The following is a 21,065-nucleotide window of genomic DNA, read 5'->3' on the forward strand; positions in this document are numbered from 1 at the left end:
CATTAAAAGGCATAAGCTTTTGTGAGCTACAGCTCATGTCATTGCTGGATCTAATGAAGTGACCATTGAAAGTTTACAGTATGCCTTTTAATAATATTTGATAGAAGGAAAGGGTGCTATCAGACTCTTTCTGATTTTTGCATAATAGTGGCTCTCCAAAAGAAGTTTGGAAAAGAATTCAAATGCTGTGATGTATATATATCCAACAAAGATCAGAATCATGCAAGCCATGGTATTATCTGGGATAATCCATGAAAGTGAAAGTTGGACTTGAAAGAAGCAGGATAGGAAGAGTATCTATGCCTTTGAACTTTGGTGTTGGAGAAGACTCCTGACAATAGTGTGGACAACCAAGAATATAGAGCAGAGCTGTCAAACTTGCGGCCTGCGGGCTGGATGTGTCACATGCTGGCCACGCCCATGCCCGATTTAACAAAGGGGGAAAAAGTCCCGCTATGTCATGTGACACCGCTGTGACGCCACAAGTTTGACATCCCTGATATAGAGCAATGTATCATTGAACAGATCAACCCAGAATTCTCCTTCGAAGCATAAATAACCAGGCTCAAATTATTTGACCATGGATACATTATGAAATCTAGCTCTCTGGAGAAGGCTCTAATACTGGGAAAGTGGAAGGAAAGAGAAGAAGAGGGTGACCAGCCACAAGATGGATGGACTCAGTTACCGACAATGAGTGTACCAGGGAACTATGATGGAAGACCTGAAGACCCAGGTTAGGGATAGATCTTCTTGGAGAAAGCCTACCTGTATTGTCACTTGGAGTGACAATACTTGGTTGACTTGGTTTTTCACATGAACAATCAACCAACCAATCAAAAGTAGCTACCTTGCAAAACATTTTCCTATATAGTGCATCATGACTCTTGCAGGGACAGATTCTCTGGGCCTCTACAAGAAACTGCCAAAACTGTAGGCAGTTATGGAATTTTATTTTATTTTTTTGCAAATGGCATTCCTCAAGCAGAGGATCATTTCAGACGTGATAGCAGAATCCTGCGCTACTTTCTCCAAATTGCATGCTTTTTCAGCAATTAGTCATGTACTACACTTTCAAGAGACCAGTATGACTTTATATATATATATATATATATATGTAGGTCTTTGGTTATTCGGGTCTTCTCCCACGTAAAATTGGAAGTGTCTTGGCGACGTTTCGACGAAGTCTCATTCGTCATCTTCAGGCTGGTGTTCTCGGCTTCGTGCTTCCAGGAGCAATCCTGGAAGCACGAAGCCGAGAACACCAGCCTGAAGATGACGAATGAGACTTCGTCGAAACGTCGCCAAGACACTTCCAATTTTACGTGGGAGAAGACCCGAATAACCAAAGACCTACATACAAACACCCGCGAAAACCTGAGAAAACATATATATATATATATATATATATATATATATATATATATATATATATATATATATATATATATATATATATATGCATATTCTTTCTAGCCAGGTTTTACCTATGTAAACTTAGTTGTTCTTCAGCCCTAGGTTCTGTGAAATCTCATTCACAAGTTCTTGGGCCCTTTTTCTGCTGCCAAACTGCAACTCTGTGTTGCTTCCTGGGAGACCCAGATAGCTATTTCTACCTCTTAAGGCGTCATCAGTGGGCCACACCCACTTCCCAATTATCCTCCCTGTAAAAGGCATAATGTATCTTTTTTCTTTTTTCATAGGCTTTTATGTGCATATTCTTTCTAGCCAGGTTTTACCTATGTAAACTTAGTTGTTCTTCAGCCCTAGGTTCTGTGAAATCTCATTCACAAGTTCTTGGGCCCTTTTTCTGCTGCCAAACTGCAACTCTGTGTTGCTTCCTGGGAGACCCAGATAGCTATTTCTACCTCTTAAGGCGTCATCAGTGGGCCACACCCACTTCCCAATTATCCTCCCTGTAAAAGGCATAATGTATCTTTTTTCTTTTTTCATAGGCTTTTATGTGCATATTCTTTCTAGCCAGGTTTTACCTATGTAAACTTAGTTGTTCTTCAGCCCTAGGTTCTGTGAAATCTCATTCACAAGTTCCTGGCTAGAAAGAATATGCGCATAAAAGCCTATGAAAAAAGAAAAAAGAAAAAAGAAAAAAGATACATTATGCCTTTTACAGGGAGGATAATTGGGAAGTGGGTGTGGCCCACTGATGACGCCTTAAGAGGTAGAAATAGCTATCTGGGTCTCCCAGGAAGCAACACAGAGTTGCAGTTTGGCAGCAGAAAAAGGGCCCAAGAACTTGTGAATGAGATTTCACAGAACCTAGGGCTGAAGAACAACTAAGTTTACATAGGTAAAACCTGGCTAGAAAGAATATGCACATAAAAGCCTATGAAAAAAGAAAAAAGATACATTATGCCTTTTACAGGGAGGATAATTGGGAAGTGGGTGTGGCCCACTGATGACGCCTTAAGAGGTAGAAATAGCTATCTGGGTCTCCCAGGAAGCAACACAGAGTTGCAGTTTGGCAGCAGAAAAAGGGCCCAAGAACTTGTGAATGAGATTTCACAGAACCTAGGGCTGAAGAACAACTAAGTTTACATAGGTAAAACCTGGCTAGAAAGAATATGCACATAAAAGCCTATGAAAAAAGAAAAAAGATACATTATGCCTTTTACAGGGAGGATAATTGGGAAGTGGGTGTGGCCCACTGATGACGCCTTAAGAGGTAGAAATAGCTATCTGGGTCTCCCAGGAAGCAACACAGAGTTGCAGTTTGGCAGCAGAAAAAGGGCCCAAGAACTTGTGAATGAGATTTCACAGAACCTAGGGCTGAAGAACAACTAAGTTTACATAGGTAAAACCTGGCTAGAAAGAATATGCACATAAAAGCCTATGAAAAAAGAAAAAAGATACATTATGCCTTTTACAGGGAGGATAATTGGGAAGTGGGTGTGGCCCACTGATGACGCCTTAAGAGGTAGAAATAGCTATCTGGGTCTCCCAGGAAGCAACACAGAGTTGCAGTTTGGCAGCAGAAAAAGGGCCCAAGAACTTGTGAATGAGATTTCACAGAACCTAGGGCTGAAGAACAACTAAGTTTACATAGGTAAAACCTGGCTAGAAAGAATATGCACATAAAAGCCTATGAAAAAAGAAAAAAGATACATTATGCCTTTTACAGGGAGGATAATTGGGAAGTGGGTGTGGCCCACTGATGACGCCTTAAGAGGTAGAAATAGCTATCTGGGTCTCCCAGGAAGCAACACAGAGTTGCAGTTTGGCAGCAGAAAAAGGGCCCAAGAACTTGTGAATGAGATTTCACAGAACCTAGGGCTGAAGAACAACTAAGTTTACATAGGTAAAACCTGGCTAGAAAGAATATGCACATAAAAGCCTATGAAAAAAGAAAAAAGATACATTATGCCTTTTACAGGGAGGATAATTGGGAAGTGGGTGTGGCCCACTGATGACGCCTTAAGAGGTAGAAATAGCTATCTGGGTCTCCCAGGAAGCAACACAGAGTTGCAGTTTGGCAGCAGAAAAAGGGCCCAAGAACTTGTGAATGAGATTTCACAGAACCTAGGGCTGAAGAACAACTAAGTTTACATAGGTAAAACCTGGCTAGAAAGAATATGCACATAAAAGCCTATGAAAAAAGAAAAAAGATACATTATGCCTTTTACAGGGAGGATAATTGGGAAGTGGGTGTGGCCCACTGATGACGCCTTAAGAGGTAGAAATAGCTATCTGGGTCTCCCAGGAAGCAACACAGAGTTGCAGTTTGGCAGCAGAAAAAGGGCCCAAGAACTTGTGAATGAGATTTCACAGAACCTAGGGCTGAAGAACAACTAAGTTTACATAGGTAAAACCTGGCTAGAAAGAATATGCACATAAAAGCCTATGAAAAAAGAAAAAAGATACATTATGCCTTTTACAGGGAGGATAATTGGGAAGTGGGTGTGGCCCACTGATGACGCCTTAAGAGGTAGAAATAGCTATCTGGGTCTCCCAGGAAGCAACACAGAGTTGCAGTTTGGCAGCAGAAAAAGGGCCCAAGAACTTGTGAATGAGATTTCACAGAACCTAGGGCTGAAGAACAACTAAGTTTACATAGGTAAAACCTGGCTAGAAAGAATATGCACATAAAAGCCTATGAAAAAAGAAAAAAGATACATTATGCCTTTTACAGGGAGGATAATTGGGAAGTGGGTGTGGCCCACTGATGACGCCTTAAGAGGTAGAAATAGCTATCTGGGTCTCCCAGGAAGCAACACAGAGTTGCAGTTTGGCAGCAGAAAAAGGGCCCAAGAACTTGTGAATGAGATTTCACAGAACCTAGGGCTGAAGAACAACTAAGTTTACATAGGTAAAACCTGGCTAGAAAGAATATGCACATAAAAGCCTATGAAAAAAGAAAAAAGATACATTATGCCTTTTACAGGGAGGATAATTGGGAAGTGGGTGTGGCCCACTGATGACGCCTTAAGAGGTAGAAATAGCTATCTGGGTCTCCCAGGAAGCAACACAGAGTTGCAGTTTGGCAGCAGAAAAAGGGCCCAAGAACTTGTGAATGAGATTTCACAGAACCTAGGGCTGAAGAACAACTAAGTTTACATAGGTAAAACCTGGCTAGAAAGAATATGCACATAAAAGCCTATGAAAAAAGAAAAAAGATACATTATGCCTTTTACAGGGAGGATAATTGGGAAGTGGGTGTGGCCCACTGATGACGCCTTAAGAGGTAGAAATAGCTATCTGGGTCTCCCAGGAAGCAACACAGAGTTGCAGTTTGGCAGCAGAAAAAGGGCCCAAGAACTTGTGAATGAGATTTCACAGAACCTAGGGCTGAAGAACAACTAAGTTTACATAGGTAAAACCTGGCTAGAAAGAATATGCACATAAAAGCCTATGAAAAAAGAAAAAAGATACATTATGCCTTTTACAGGGAGGATAATTGGGAAGTGGGTGTGGCCCACTGATGACGCCTTAAGAGGTAGAAATAGCTATCTGGGTCTCCCAGGAAGCAACACAGAGTTGCAGTTTGGCAGCAGAAAAAGGGCCCAAGAACTTGTGAATGAGATTTCACAGAACCTAGGGCTGAAGAACAACTAAGTTTACATAGGTAAAACCTGGCTAGAAAGAATATGCACATAAAAGCCTATGAAAAAAGAAAAAAGATACATTATGCCTTTTACAGGGAGGATAATTGGGAAGTGGGTGTGGCCCACTGATGACGCCTTAAGAGGTAGAAATAGCTATCTGGGTCTCCCAGGAAGCAACACAGAGTTGCAGTTTGGCAGCAGAAAAAGGGCCCAAGAACTTGTGAATGAGATTTCACAGAACCTAGGGCTGAAGAACAACTAAGTTTACATAGGTAAAACCTGGCTAGAAAGAATATGCACATAAAAGCCTATGAAAAAAGAAAAAAGATACATTATGCCTTTTACAGGGAGGATAATTGGGAAGTGGGTGTGGCCCACTGATGACGCCTTAAGAGGTAGAAATAGCTATCTGGGTCTCCCAGGAAGCAACACAGAGTTGCAGTTTGGCAGCAGAAAAAGGGCCCAAGAACTTGTGAATGAGATTTCACAGAACCTAGGGCTGAAGAACAACTAAGTTTACATAGGTAAAACCTGGCTAGAAAGAATATGCACATAAAAGCCTATGAAAAAAGAAAAAAGATACATTATGCCTTTTACAGGGAGGATAATTGGGAAGTGGGTGTGGCCCACTGATGACGCCTTAAGAGGTAGAAATAGCTATCTGGGTCTCCCAGGAAGCAACACAGAGTTGCAGTTTGGCAGCAGAAAAAGGGCCCAAGAACTTGTGAATGAGATTTCACAGAACCTAGGGCTGAAGAACAACTAAGTTTACATAGGTAAAACCTGGCTAGAAAGAATATGCACATAAAAGCCTATGAAAAAAGAAAAAAGATACATTATGCCTTTTACAGGGAGGATAATTGGGAAGTGGGTGTGGCCCACTGATGACGCCTTAAGAGGTAGAAATAGCTATCTGGGTCTCCCAGGAAGCAACACAGAGTTGCAGTTTGGCAGCAGAAAAAGGGCCCAAGAACTTGTGAATGAGATTTCACAGAACCTAGGGCTGAAGAACAACTAAGTTTACATAGGTAAAACCTGGCTAGAAAGAATATGCACATAAAAGCCTATGAAAAAAGAAAAAAGATACATTATGCCTTTTACAGGGAGGATAATTGGGAAGTGGGTGTGGCCCACTGATGACGCCTTAAGAGGTAGAAATAGCTATCTGGGTCTCCCAGGAAGCAACACAGAGTTGCAGTTTGGCAGCAGAAAAAGGGCCCAAGAACTTGTGAATGAGATTTCACAGAACCTAGGGCTGAAGAACAACTAAGTTTACATAGGTAAAACCTGGCTAGAAAGAATATGCACATAAAAGCCTATGAAAAAAGAAAAAAGATACATTATGCCTTTTACAGGGAGGATAATTGGGAAGTGGGTGTGGCCCACTGATGACGCCTTAAGAGGTAGAAATAGCTATCTGGGTCTCCCAGGAAGCAACACAGAGTTGCAGTTTGGCAGCAGAAAAAGGGCCCAAGAACTTGTGAATGAGATTTCACAGAACCTAGGGCTGAAGAACAACTAAGTTTACATAGGTAAAACCTGGCTAGAAAGAATATGCACATAAAAGCCTATGAAAAAAGAAAAAAGATACATTATGCCTTTTACAGGGAGGATAATTGGGAAGTGGGTGTGGCCCACTGATGACGCCTTAAGAGGTAGAAATAGCTATCTGGGTCTCCCAGGAAGCAACACAGAGTTGCAGTTTGGCAGCAGAAAAAGGGCCCAAGAACTTGTGAATGAGATTTCACAGAACCTAGGGCTGAAGAACAACTAAGTTTACATAGGTAAAACCTGGCTAGAAAGAATATGCACATAAAAGCCTATGAAAAAAGAAAAAAGATACATTATGCCTTTTACAGGGAGGATAATTGGGAAGTGGGTGTGGCCCACTGATGACGCCTTAAGAGGTAGAAATAGCTATCTGGGTCTCCCAGGAAGCAACACAGAGTTGCAGTTTGGCAGCAGAAAAAGGGCCCAAGAACTTGTGAATGAGATTTCACAGAACCTAGGGCTGAAGAACAACTAAGTTTACATAGGTAAAACCTGGCTAGAAAGAATATGCACATAAAAGCCTATGAAAAAAGAAAAAAGATACATTATGCCTTTTACAGGGAGGATAATTGGGAAGTGGGTGTGGCCCACTGATGACGCCTTAAGAGGTAGAAATAGCTATCTGGGTCTCCCAGGAAGCAACACAGAGTTGCAGTTTGGCAGCAGAAAAAGGGCCCAAGAACTTGTGAATGAGATTTCACAGAACCTAGGGCTGAAGAACAACTAAGTTTACATAGGTAAAACCTGGCTAGAAAGAATATGCACATAAAAGCCTATGAAAAAAGAAAAAAGATACATTATGCCTTTTACAGGGAGGATAATTGGGAAGTGGGTGTGGCCCACTGATGACGCCTTAAGAGGTAGAAATAGCTATCTGGGTCTCCCAGGAAGCAACACAGAGTTGCAGTTTGGCAGCAGAAAAAGGGCCCAAGAACTTGTGAATGAGATTTCACAGAACCTAGGGCTGAAGAACAACTAAGTTTACATAGGTAAAACCTGGCTAGAAAGAATATGCACATAAAAGCCTATGAAAAAAGAAAAAAGATACATTATGCCTTTTACAGGGAGGATAATTGGGAAGTGGGTGTGGCCCACTGATGACGCCTTAAGAGGTAGAAATAGCTATCTGGGTCTCCCAGGAAGCAACACAGAGTTGCAGTTTGGCAGCAGAAAAAGGGCCCAAGAACTTGTGAATGAGATTTCACAGAACCTAGGGCTGAAGAACAACTAAGTTTACATAGGTAAAACCTGGCTAGAAAGAATATGCACATAAAAGCCTATGAAAAAAGAAAAAAGATACATTATGCCTTTTACAGGGAGGATAATTGGGAAGTGGGTGTGGCCCACTGATGACGCCTTAAGAGGTAGAAATAGCTATCTGGGTCTCCCAGGAAGCAACACAGAGTTGCAGTTTGGCAGCAGAAAAAGGGCCCAAGAACTTGTGAATGAGATTTCACAGAACCTAGGGCTGAAGAACAACTAAGTTTACATAGGTAAAACCTGGCTAGAAAGAATATGCACATAAAAGCCTATGAAAAAAGAAAAAAGATACATTATGCCTTTTACAGGGAGGATAATTGGGAAGTGGGTGTGGCCCACTGATGACGCCTTAAGAGGTAGAAATAGCTATCTGGGTCTCCCAGGAAGCAACACAGAGTTGCAGTTTGGCAGCAGAAAAAGGGCCCAAGAACTTGTGAATGAGATTTCACAGAACCTAGGGCTGAAGAACAACTAAGTTTACATAGGTAAAACCTGGCTAGAAAGAATATGCACATAAAAGCCTATGAAAAAAGAAAAAAGATACATTATGCCTTTTACAGGGAGGATAATTGGGAAGTGGGTGTGGCCCACTGATGACGCCTTAAGAGGTAGAAATAGCTATCTGGGTCTCCCAGGAAGCAACACAGAGTTGCAGTTTGGCAGCAGAAAAAGGGCCCAAGAACTTGTGAATGAGATTTCACAGAACCTAGGGCTGAAGAACAACTAAGTTTACATAGGTAAAACCTGGCTAGAAAGAATATGCACATAAAAGCCTATGAAAAAAGAAAAAAGATACATTATGCCTTTTACAGGGAGGATAATTGGGAAGTGGGTGTGGCCCACTGATGACGCCTTAAGAGGTAGAAATAGCTATCTGGGTCTCCCAGGAAGCAACACAGAGTTGCAGTTTGGCAGCAGAAAAAGGGCCCAAGAACTTGTGAATGAGATTTCACAGAACCTAGGGCTGAAGAACAACTAAGTTTACATAGGTAAAACCTGGCTAGAAAGAATATGCACATAAAAGCCTATGAAAAAAGAAAAAAGATACATTATGCCTTTTACAGGGAGGATAATTGGGAAGTGGGTGTGGCCCACTGATGACGCCTTAAGAGGTAGAAATAGCTATCTGGGTCTCCCAGGAAGCAACACAGAGTTGCAGTTTGGCAGCAGAAAAAGGGCCCAAGAACTTGTGAATGAGATTTCACAGAACCTAGGGCTGAAGAACAACTAAGTTTACATAGGTAAAACCTGGCTAGAAAGAATATGCACATAAAAGCCTATGAAAAAAGAAAAAAGATACATTATGCCTTTTACAGGGAGGATAATTGGGAAGTGGGTGTGGCCCACTGATGACGCCTTAAGAGGTAGAAATAGCTATCTGGGTCTCCCAGGAAGCAACACAGAGTTGCAGTTTGGCAGCAGAAAAAGGGCCCAAGAACTTGTGAATGAGATTTCACAGAACCTAGGGCTGAAGAACAACTAAGTTTACATAGGTAAAACCTGGCTAGAAAGAATATGCACATAAAAGCCTATGAAAAAAGAAAAAAGATACATTATGCCTTTTACAGGGAGGATAATTGGGAAGTGGGTGTGGCCCACTGATGACGCCTTAAGAGGTAGAAATAGCTATCTGGGTCTCCCAGGAAGCAACACAGAGTTGCAGTTTGGCAGCAGAAAAAGGGCCCAAGAACTTGTGAATGAGATTTCACAGAACCTAGGGCTGAAGAACAACTAAGTTTACATAGGTAAAACCTGGCTAGAAAGAATATGCACATAAAAGCCTATGAAAAAAGAAAAAAGATACATTATGCCTTTTACAGGGAGGATAATTGGGAAGTGGGTGTGGCCCACTGATGACGCCTTAAGAGGTAGAAATAGCTATCTGGGTCTCCCAGGAAGCAACACAGAGTTGCAGTTTGGCAGCAGAAAAAGGGCCCAAGAACTTGTGAATGAGATTTCACAGAACCTAGGGCTGAAGAACAACTAAGTTTACATAGGTAAAACCTGGCTAGAAAGAATATGCACATAAAAGCCTATGAAAAAAGAAAAAAAAAGATATATATATATATATATATATATATATATATATATATATATATATATATATATATATATATATATATATGTTTTCTCAGGTTTTCGCGGGTGTTTGTATGTAGGTCTTTGGTTATTCGGGTCTTCTCCCACGTAAAATTGGAAGTGTCTTGGCGACGTTTCGACGAAGTCTCATTCGTCATCTTCAGGCTGGTGTTCTCGGCTTCGTGCTTCCAGGAGCAATTTGCTCCTGGAAGCACGAAGCCGAGAACACCAGCCTGAAGATGACGAATGAGACTTCGTCGAAACGTCGCCAAGACACTTCCAATTTTACGTGGGAGAAGACCCGAATAACCAAAGACCTATATATATATATATATATATATATATATATATATATATATATATATATATATTATATCCCTGTGCATTGCTATGAAATGATTTCTTGAAAAAGTTACCATATGAGTTTTTTTTTTAAAAAATCATGCATGCATTTATTAGCTATCTCTGTTATTTTATTGTCTTATTTTATTGGCTATCACTCTTATTTAACTATCTCTATTATTTTTATCTTACAATTCAATAGTAGGGTGTGTTTTTTTGCAATAACTTCCTTTTTTACTATTATGTTTCTGTGCTATTATTTGAATTGCTTGATTTTAGTAAAATATCACTATTAATCTTCAAAAGTGGGCAATTTCACATCAAGAAATGTAGCTGTTTCTACTTCAACAATATATTTTTTGTTTCCTAAAAGGGTAGCAGAGGTGAGCCAGGTCCTGTTGGTCCTCCAGGGTCCCCAGGTAAAACGGTAAGCGGGCAGTCTTGATTTCCATCACATTAGTTTGCTTGGTCAAGGGTTTGCGGTAATCAGGTCATTTATTCAGGAAACGAAAAAGATGAAATGTGAATAGGGACCATTGTCAGCTTCCTTCATTTTTCAGCTCGTGACTTAATTGCGTCATTATTTGAACTTCCTAAAAATCTACTTTTTTTTAACTAACATTTTTATGTGTTGGTATCGGAAGCTGCTTAATATTAAAATTCAATTTTAATATTCTTATACCTTTACAAGGAACAAAAATGCCGGAAGGCCACCCTCTTTTTTTTTTTTTTTTTTTGCTAGTAGTTATGAATACCTTCTTTGAAACTGTTCATATTTCATTTGTGCGGTTTCTGCTGGAAGGCCAGTTTCAATATTCAGGCTCTGAAAGAATTCTCTGTTAGAAGGGAATGCACCAGAGGCTCGGTGGGTTGCAGCGTTTCCCGCAACTCATAAAGCCCCCATTGTTTTAGCAGATTGATAAAATCAAGAAGGTGCTGCTGTTTCCCGAAACAGCAAATCATAACAAAGCAATTCATTCATTTATTTATAACATTTATATAGCTGCCCATCTTCTAACCAACTCTGGGTGGCTCCAGAGTTTAACATGCTCTCCTGTTTTGAATGAGATGCACAGCCAGCTGTGAGAAAGGTCTAACCCAGAGACTGGCCATCGATCCCAACTCTCCCTTTCTTCAGTGCAAAAGTGCTCTAAAGCCCTCCCATCTCTGATTGCTTTCACAGGGTGCAGAAGGAGACATTGGACTGCCAGGTTTACCTGGGCCCCCGGGACTGCCTGGTGCTAAAGGCAATAGGGTAAGCAGATGCAGGTCAGAAGATGCTGCTCACTTGACTTTGGTCAACCATTTGTTTTCACAAAACAGAAGCTTTTTGCCTTGTGCCAAATTTAAATCCACCGAAAGGAGAAATATGGAAGGTTATGAAATCAGCATGTCAAGTTTCCTTTCCAGTGTTCTTTGAGAGTTATCGTACTGTACAATTAAAAGATTTTTTCCCCTTTAATTTTTCCCCTCTGTTTCTCCTTTGCTAAATATTGACAGAACAATTCATCTTGCTGTTACAGCAAGAATCCTTAGTGTAATCCTTTCAATAAGAGAAATAAGCCAAAATATAGCATTTGTTTGTTCTCACTCTGTGTCCTTCATAAAGCACTGGCTGCCCGGTTTGGCACCTGAACCAAATTTTGTTGAAGTCCATCCCATCCTCTTCTGTAATAATTTCAAACCACTGTTAATCCTTTGCCCACCTTGCAATTCTTTGTTTCCTGTACTATGTATGACTAGAACCTCTATTGCTGCTAAAATTATTCAGATAATTTTTTGTGGAATTTATCTTCTTCCCCACCCCCATGTTTCTAGTGGTGAGCTTTCTGATTCTGAAGCCTCTTACCCAGTAGCATCTGCAGAGGGGGTGTGGGGGAGTCTAAGTAATGTTGCAGCACCATGGGGGATGCCCCACCCATTTTCTATATGTGCTGTGACATTACACAAATGTCCCCAAAGATGGTGCTGTTATACTGCAATGCTACTTCCACCATTCTGAGGAAAGCAGTGCCACTGATAGGTGCTGATATCAGAGCTTAGAACAGGGGTGTCAAACTCAAGGCATGCAGGCTGGATCCAGCCCATGGGGTATTTAGATCTGGCCTGTGGGGCCACTCAGGAAACAGTGAAGGACTGATCCGTGGAGCATCTGTAAGCAAAAATGGGCTCCCGAGCTCCGTTTTTGCTGGCAGAGGGTTACAGGAGGCCATCCCAGCTGAAAAGTGCTGGTAGAGCACTTGGGCTACCACAGGCACCCCCAACATGACTGATGTCAAGCTGGCCACGACCACACTGGCCATACCCACACTGGCCTCCTGAGATCAAACACAACCCTGATGCGGCCCTCAATGAAATCGAGTTTGACACCCCTGGCTTAGAAGAATAGAGTCATGTCCTTCGATTTGTAATCCAGCATAATTTCAGGTGAGAAGCTACCTATTTACTTTTGTCAGAAATACCTGTACATGTTCTCTAAAATATGCTATGAAACCAGGTTGAATGTATGGGAAATCAACTATTGGCTATGTCAGGTTCAAATCAATTGAGACTAACCAACAGTCAGTGGAAAGAGAAACATCCACAACAGATCCCTGTATAGGTCCCACAATCCAGTATCTCTAATGTTTTAGTTTAGTAGTGTCAGCATAATCTATACTGAGTGGTGGCGCAGTAGTTAGAGTGCAGTGGTGCAGACTACTTCTGCTGACTGCCATCTGCTTGCAATTTGGCAGATCGAATCTCACCAGGCTCAAAGTTGACTCAGCCTTCCTTCCGAGGTGGATAAAATGAGGACCCAGATTGTTGGGGGCAATATACTGACTCTGTAAACTGCTTAGAGGGCTGTAAAGCACTGTGAAGCGGTATATAAGTCTAAGTGCTATTGCTATTGCTATAATGTTTATACTCATTTTCTTGCAATGTGCTGGTTCTTTCAGCTTTAACAGTACATTATATAAAAACACTGCCACTATTGCTTTTTTCTTAAATAAACAGCAAAGTACACAATCTCTTGGAAACCTTAGCTAATAGTAAGCACTGAATATTTTTATTTTTGGTTGCTTTCCTTATTCATTAGTGCCTTTTATTTAGGCCTTACTGTTGCTCAGCAGGTATTGCTATCTATTAAAGTTAACAGAGAGAACAGGTATACATGAAAGCATTATTATACTTTCATATGCCTCTAATATAAAAGACTCCATATTAATTTGTCAAAACAAAGACTAATGGGGAGATGGCAAAAAGCAGAGCAAGAGCATCCATTCTTTCCATAAGTCTCTTCGCTTCAAAGCTAAGCAAATTTAAAAGAATAGTTTTAATCAAAATTCTACTTTAAATTTCATTTTGTTGTTTGGTTTAGTGTTAGGTTCTAAGTGTTATTAGTATGAAAGTTTCTTCCTTTCTTGTTTTTAACAAACAAAATAAAAAACAATCTTGGAAACTCTCCCATATCTGTTTTGTAGAACTAATTCTTCCACGGTTGCCAAGCTTGTCTAGGAAAAGGAAAACAAAATGTTCTCTTCAATATATTCTGCAAACTGATTTAGTAAAACTCTCTAGTAATTTAAGTAGGTGAGCCAGTCAACACAGTGAAGATCAATGGGATAGGCCTAGACACAAAGGAATGTAGGTTACAAGGTACCTAATAAAGATGGAGAAAAGATCAGTTTTGATACGGAATTAAAAGAGGGAATGATGTGTGAGAAGGGAACTGCTTAATTGAAAATATAGAGAAACATTTATACAGGATTATTTAAAAAAACCCTTTAAATGTGCCCTACATAGAAAACAAAAATTAACTGCAGCACAACTGATTACAGTGTTGCTATCATGATTATCACCCTAGAGTCTAGACCAGGTGTCTCCAACCTTGGCAACTTTAAGCCTGGAGGACTTCAACTCAGGGGTGAAATCCAGCAGGTTCTGGAGAACCGGTAGCGGAAATTTTGAGTAGTTCGGAGAACCGTCAAATACCATCTCTGGCTGGCCCCAGAGTGGGGTGGGAATGGAGATTTTGCAATATCCTTCCCACAGGAGTGGGGAGGGAATGGGGATTTTGCAGTATCCTTTCCCTGGAGTGGAGTGGCAATAGAGATTTTGCAGTATCATTCCCCTGCCACGCCCACCAAGCCACGCCTACCAAGCCACACCACGCCCACCAAGCCACACCCACAGAACTGGTAGTAAAAAAAATTGGATTTCACCACTGCTTCAACTCCCAGAATTCCCCAACCAGCTGGCTGAGGAATTCTAGGAGTTGAAGTCCTCCAGGCTTAAAGTTGTCAAGGTTGGAGATCCCTGCCCTAGACTATTGATTCTCTGCAAATGCAGTCATTTCAAACTGCCTGACATTCCTGGAGAGAATTTCCCCTCTACACCGGTTGAAGTGGGCAGTTCCAGATGCCCGAATGAACCCACCTTTGGAACTGCCTCAACCTTTGAACTGAATGGGGACCTTGCTTTCACAAGAGTTTTCATTCCAGTGGGCATGAGAGTGTAAACACGTGGATGTGGATCAAGATGATAAAATGCTAAGTATTCATAGAGCATGCTTTTATGTTTTAATGTTTAATTAATATTCCACTCATATTTTAAGATGTGGTAGCAGGGCACCCGAACAGTCAAATCATACATTTTCACTTTCTAAATACAGATCTGACTTGCTGTTTAATTATTAGGCCATATTTAAATGACTTTGTATTTTTCATTTTTCATTTGTATTTAGGGTTCAGTTGGTGGGCCAGGGCCAAAAGGAGAACAAGTGAGTATATAAACTTGAACAATCCATTTATTTTCAAACCTTGCCAAAAAATCTGGAAAGTGTATGGTGCCTATTTACAATCTAGGCTTGTCTGTCTTTTTATATCCCAGGGACCCGCTGGGGGAGAAGGAGAATCTGGACAAAGAGGCGACCTTGTAAGACTCAATGTTCACTCCTTTCAAAAGGAAATATTCAGATTTAAAATACAAAAAAACCAAAACAAAAAAAACAACCTATTGTGTCTTTTAGTGTGACTAAATAGTTCAAGGAAATTGTTCTTGCAGACACTGCAGATTTCATGAAGGAAGCCTTTAATAATGTGGCAAAATGTTAGGAAGGGATTTGCAATTCATAGAACACACTGGATGCAGTAGAGTCACAAAGCTGCCTGTTTCCACATTTATTATTTATTCAATTTATATGATTGTGTAATTGCAAACGACCAGATACAGCCTCCAAAAAGGATTGAAGACACGTCATGGTGATAAATAACGGACGCAAATGCCGTCTGACTAGATTATGGTAATCTTCCCCCCCAAAAAACAAGGCCAATAACCCTCTCCCAATCAAGAAACGTGAGCTGGGTTCTTGGTTGACAAGAACAAAGTCTTTGACAGTCTTTGCTGAACTTGATGACAGTCTGAAAACTGCCATCATTAACACATCTCTTCCAGGAGTGGGTTCTACTTACCTTTACTACCGGTTTGCATCGTGCCCGCGCGTGCATGCTTCGCTCGCCCACGCACGCTCTCTTCTGGGCATGTGCAGATTGCTTCTGATGACGCCCAGGTCAGTGGGCGGAGCCTTCTGCCGGTTTTACTACCGGTTCTATAGAAACGGTCTGAACCGGGGGCAACCCACCACTGATTTCTTCCCTACCCGGCAGTGCATGGCTGATTTAGTCCATAGACCAGCACCTCATTTACTTACATGAGTTGTTTAGCTGGAGCTTCTCCCCAAGTGGGAGCTTGAAAAGAAATTTCCCTCTTCATGTAAAAATAAATGCATGAATCAGGTTAGCAGCCCTCAAAGCCAAGGTAATCTTCATTGCTTTATTCTCAGGTGCTAGTTCCACATTATTTTTATAAGACCTGCCACTGAATATGATCATTCCTGAACTTTCACTCATCAATGGCTGTCCTGCTTGAGGATTCTGGGCCACAAAACCCATAGTCCTAGAAAGGGCTAAGATTGGGGAAGACATATACTAACTGCACTACGGTAGCTGTTTCTGATACAATAACTTATTAGGTTTCATATTTTTGATTGTTGCAAAGATAACCTCGAGGCCAAGAATGCTCCAAATAAAAATACCTTGAATTTGACATATAAACGTTTTTGTATAGGCGGAAACTCATTCAAGGCCCAACTCAACACTTCAACTTTAAAATGTGTATTCTGTTGCAGAATTTGTGGTTATTGCTTTTCATCCTTTTGAAGCATCCCTCTAAGAATCCTCCTTTCCTGAAATTATAGTAATACCTGTATATACTGTATATGTAGAAAGAATAATATGAAATTGATTATATGTAAAACTGCACATATCTATGCCAACCTGACATCATTCATCTTGCTTTGTTAGGGTGACGCAGGTTTGCCAGGCCCTAAAGGATCTGTAAGTATGATGAACTGCAGGGTTACTGAAAATCCAAAACATAATAAATCAGCAGAATGTGGCAAAAAAAAAAAAAAAAGAGGGTAGTTGTTTGCTTTCACAAATATGTTAAAATATTCAGTTCAAGGAAAGAAACTAAGATGGAATGATCCATCCGTTTTCTACCTTTTAAAACTCTAGAGACTTTTTTCAAAAGTGAGAAATGTAGCTTTTCCTAATCTGTAGAATGGAGGAGCATTCCTCCATGGGCGAGCATGTAAAAATGAGATTGGTAAACAATAAAAGTAAATAAAAATCCTGGGGAAGAAATGAAGGATTTAGAACTAAGTATTGGCAAAGCAGTACCTGTGAAGTCAATTTCTATATAGGGTGTATCCAGATCTACACACCTTCTAGAGCACAGAGCATCACTGCTATAAGGCTTAAACCCTTGGCATCCTTACCTGAGGTTCAGATTCTACCTAGCCATGTGTCCAATTGCATTGCAAATCAGGATGCAACATCTGATCTACTTTAAAAGTTATTTTAAAATTGTGGCTATTAGCACGCAAAAATAAGCAAAGGGAAATGTATTGCTTGGAACCTTGTATTTTTTTGAGATAGTGAGATATATATTTTTCTCAAGTTGGTTCCTGTTACTTACATTGCCTTCCACTTTTGCAAATTATCAGTTCATTTCAACCTGTGGAAGGTGCAAAATTAAACTCCCTCTTACCTTCATGGTAACATTCTGCTATAGAGCTTGTTATTTTGTATGTTGAATTAAACATGAAAAGATGCTGAAGGTCTTTTTGAGATAAACTCAAGGGGTTCCACAGTTCTCGTGATGTGTCTCAACATGTGTCAGTGGTGTCTGGAGTGGGAGCAGCATTTGTTGACTTGGTGGTGTTTGGACTGGAATATTATAGTTAACAATGTTTAAACAAACTGGAATATGAAAAGTTAGTTTAATCATCCACCTCCTCTGAATGCCATTAGACCTGGTTTCCTGATGAGGACTAATGGAGAAGTATTGTTACATATTATAAAGTGTTATGTGTTATTACTTACATGAAGGGAAGAAAATTAGTGAAAGCCACAAGAGAATGCCATTTGTTCATATATGATTAAGCAGATATGATGATCTGAATGGGGAAAACGTGCCCTGGATGGTTTAGAAAGGGAAAAGAGGCTTTGCAATTTATTTCTGCGAATGGCAGAGGACTACAGTAACCATTCAAGCTTAATAGAGTTTGAGTACCGGAGGACTATATTGAATTTCCGAAATACACAATGTAATATTTTAGTGGAATTGAGTTACATTTTGAAAAACAACATTCTCCTACCTGCTGCAATGACTGCTCTCACTGAATATTTGCATCGTATCAGTTCTCCATATAATCATTCCAAGGGGCTTTCTTTTCATTTGTGCATATGACTCAATGAGCCAATTCTTCTGTGTTGGTTGCAACCATTTATTACATCTTTCCTTTCCTTTCCTTTCCTTTCCTTTCCTTTCCTTTCCTTTCCTTTCCTTTCCTTTCCTTTCCTTTCCTTTCCTTTCCTTTCCTTTCCTTCCCTTCCCTTCCCTTCCCTTCCCTTCCCTTTCTTTTCCGTCCCGTCCTGTCCCGTCCCATCCCGTCCCATCCCATCCCATCCCATCCCATCCCATCCCATCCCATCCCATCCCATCCCATCCCATCCCATCCCATCCCATCCCATCCCATCCCTCCTGTCCTGTCCTGTCCTGTCCTATCCTATCCTATCCTATCCTATCCTATCCTATCCTATCCTATCCTATCCTATCCTATCCTATCCTATCCTATCCTATCCTATCCTATCCTATCCTATCCTATCCTTCCATCCTTCCTCTGCACCTTGCAACAATACCATCCTAATTTTCTGTTTCCCCAAGAAGAGAAATAGCTCACCACCATCCCAAATGCTTGTACGACCAAATTCTAATATTTCTTTCCTCGACAGTGATATTTATAGGACACAAAAGTGACGGGCTTAAATGCCCTTGTAGTTTATAGCCTTCTGGTGGTTAAGCTGTTTTTAAATATTTAATATATTCATAGGATTTGTGCAAAGACAGGAGTTTGAAATTACTTCGGGGATTCATATTGCTTAAATAATGTTTTGCTGTACAGGTGCCTGTGGGGACAAGGGAAATCAAATGCTACTTGCTATGCAGAAGCTTCTTTTCTGGTTTAAGAGAAGAACCAGGCCTCTATCAAAATAATATTAATTTTAAAAAATGCCACTGAAACGTAAAGTGCCATATCAGATTTCCACGTTATTTCTCCCTCCTAGGACTTCTTTCTAGAATTTCAGATCAAAAGTAATGTGAAATGTTATGGTGTCATAATAGCATCTTAGAAAAGGGTACATAATCACTGATAGTGGAAATCCACATGTCTGGGAATTAAACCTATGGATTCACTGGAACTTATTGTGCCTTGGAGGAGATAAAAGAAGACAGCATTTGTTGTCTGTTTATTGAACAACCTTCTCATTTAGCAAGCTCACATTATCATTTAACAAGGTGTCAAGAAAGTTAACATAAATGCCATGAAGAAGGAACCAGGGTTCTGGTGTGATAAACTTTTAATTACGTAGAAAGTTGTTTCCACAAAAAATGAGTCTGCCGTTTACTTCTTGCCCCCTTCTTTGTTAGGTTGGGAATCTTGGTGAACCAGGTTCACGTGGGCCAGAGGGAAACCGTGGCATGCCTGGCATAGAAGGATTTCGTGGGCCTCCTGGCCCTCGTGGTTTGCAAGGGGAACAAGGGTCTCAGGGGCTGCCTGGCAGTCAGGGACCAGCGGTGAGTAACAATTTCTTTTTATAATATGAGTGTTGGCCTGGCAAGTGCAATTCTAGTCTTAGAAGAATAGATGCGGGAAGAAGAATGTATTTCGTACTGCTTGGCTTGCTAGCATGGCTATCCGGCTATGAATTCAGATGATCTTTTCTGTCACGACACTTGATTGGCTTTGCGTGGAGTGGTTTGAGTGGAACACTAGTGCTGTCCTAGCTGAAGCACCACATTACAAAATGCAAGAGGGACGAAGACCTCCTTTTTTTGCCCAAAACCTTAACAGAGCATAGAGATTATTACTTCCAGAGGCCTTCTGCATTCTGGGCAAGGGGTTCTGACAGGCCCTTACACTGCCGATACATTTCAAAACTTTGAAGAAAAAGTCTGAAAGGGAAGCAATTGTCTGGGTCTATAAGAGTCTCCAGATCAGTGGTGGGTTGCTACTGGTTCACCCCGGTTTGGGTGAACCGGTAGCGGCGGCAGCGGGAGGCTCCGCCCACCTGCCCAGATGTCATCAAAAACATTCTGCGCATGCACAGAACCTTCTGCACATGCACAGAAGTGCCGCACGCAAAGCACACATGCGCTCCTGCGCACTCCCGGTAGCGAACCCGTAGCACCGGGAATTGAAACCCACTACTGCTCCAGATGGATCTCAAGGCTCATAAATGATTTGTGTTTTCCACCGATCTTGAAGGTGACTCTCCCCACCTCTCCAGGGAAACTTGACCTGCCCCAGTTGCAGTCCCAATCGAGGGCCTATATTTCTAATAGGTTCATTGTGAATCTTTAGGGTTCTGGATCCTCTACAATTGAAAGTATCTAAGATGCCAGCCTTAATACTATTCTTTCAGCTGAGTTTGCACAAGGAAGCATAGGGTTTTGGAAAACAATTGGAACTCCTAATGAAATACATATTCAATAACTTTGTGTAGGCAGCAGCAAAGAGCAGGTAGAACTAAACCATACAGTGAACAGGGCAGGCAATTCCACCTTTGAGAATTAATCCTAGGCTATGAGTAATACAATTCCTATTGAAAAGGGTCCTACTTCACAGTCTAAGAAGTGCAGAGTCATTGCACTTATTTTCATTGGAAAAAATAACCGTTCTTCAACCCCTATGCGCTTCAGTTTTCTAATTGTCCCTTGCTGATATTTATCCTTGAAGGTGCTTTTTTGGTAAACTGGTAAACTGCACTTGGATTTGTGTGATAATGAACTTGAGCCTGCAACTCTAAGGCAAGAGGCTGAGAAGCAGAGTTTTCTATTCAGGTGATGTGTCAGGGTCTATGGGTTATTCCTTCTTGCCTCTCATGCTCCACATGCTCAGTTTCCAACTTCTTCTGATTGTCTCATTTTTGAAGTAAGGTGCCAGGAAGCAGCATAAAGGACTCACCAGTCTCCTATAGTTGAGACCTTAATGCATGTTGTGGCCTATATTCCTATTCTTGGATTTCTGCTCCTTATATTATTGGAATTACTTCAATCTGCAGGCTTGAAAATATGCTTGCAGCTGCAGAATTGTTCTCTTTACTGCTCATATTCCCATCTACTCCATTCTCACACAATCACCATGTTATTTTAATGTTGTATTTC

At 40.9% G+C, this 21,065-nt stretch overlaps 1 protein-coding gene across 1 annotated transcript in view; it reads left to right on the forward strand.

The window, feature by feature from the left end:
- COL9A1 (collagen type IX alpha 1 chain) overlaps positions 1-21,065 on the forward strand; it is a 94,489-nt gene that overhangs the window by 63,473 nt on the left and 9,951 nt on the right. The window contains exons 27-32 of the mRNA XM_070932245.1: positions 10,666-10,719; positions 11,476-11,547; positions 15,019-15,054; positions 15,165-15,209; positions 16,637-16,669; positions 19,329-19,475. Coding sequence (XP_070788346.1) covers positions 10,666-10,719; positions 11,476-11,547; positions 15,019-15,054; positions 15,165-15,209; positions 16,637-16,669; positions 19,329-19,475 — 387 coding nt within the window. The remainder of the gene's footprint in view (positions 1-10,665; positions 10,720-11,475; positions 11,548-15,018; positions 15,055-15,164; positions 15,210-16,636; positions 16,670-19,328; positions 19,476-21,065) is intronic.

The sequence above is a fragment of the Pituophis catenifer genome, unplaced genomic scaffold (genome assembly GCF_029215685.1).
Source record: "Pituophis catenifer annectens isolate HBS135680 unplaced genomic scaffold, rPitCat1.0.hap2 SCAF_1, whole genome shotgun sequence".
Classification (NCBI taxonomy): Eukaryota; Metazoa; Chordata; class Lepidosauria; order Squamata; family Colubridae; genus Pituophis; species Pituophis catenifer.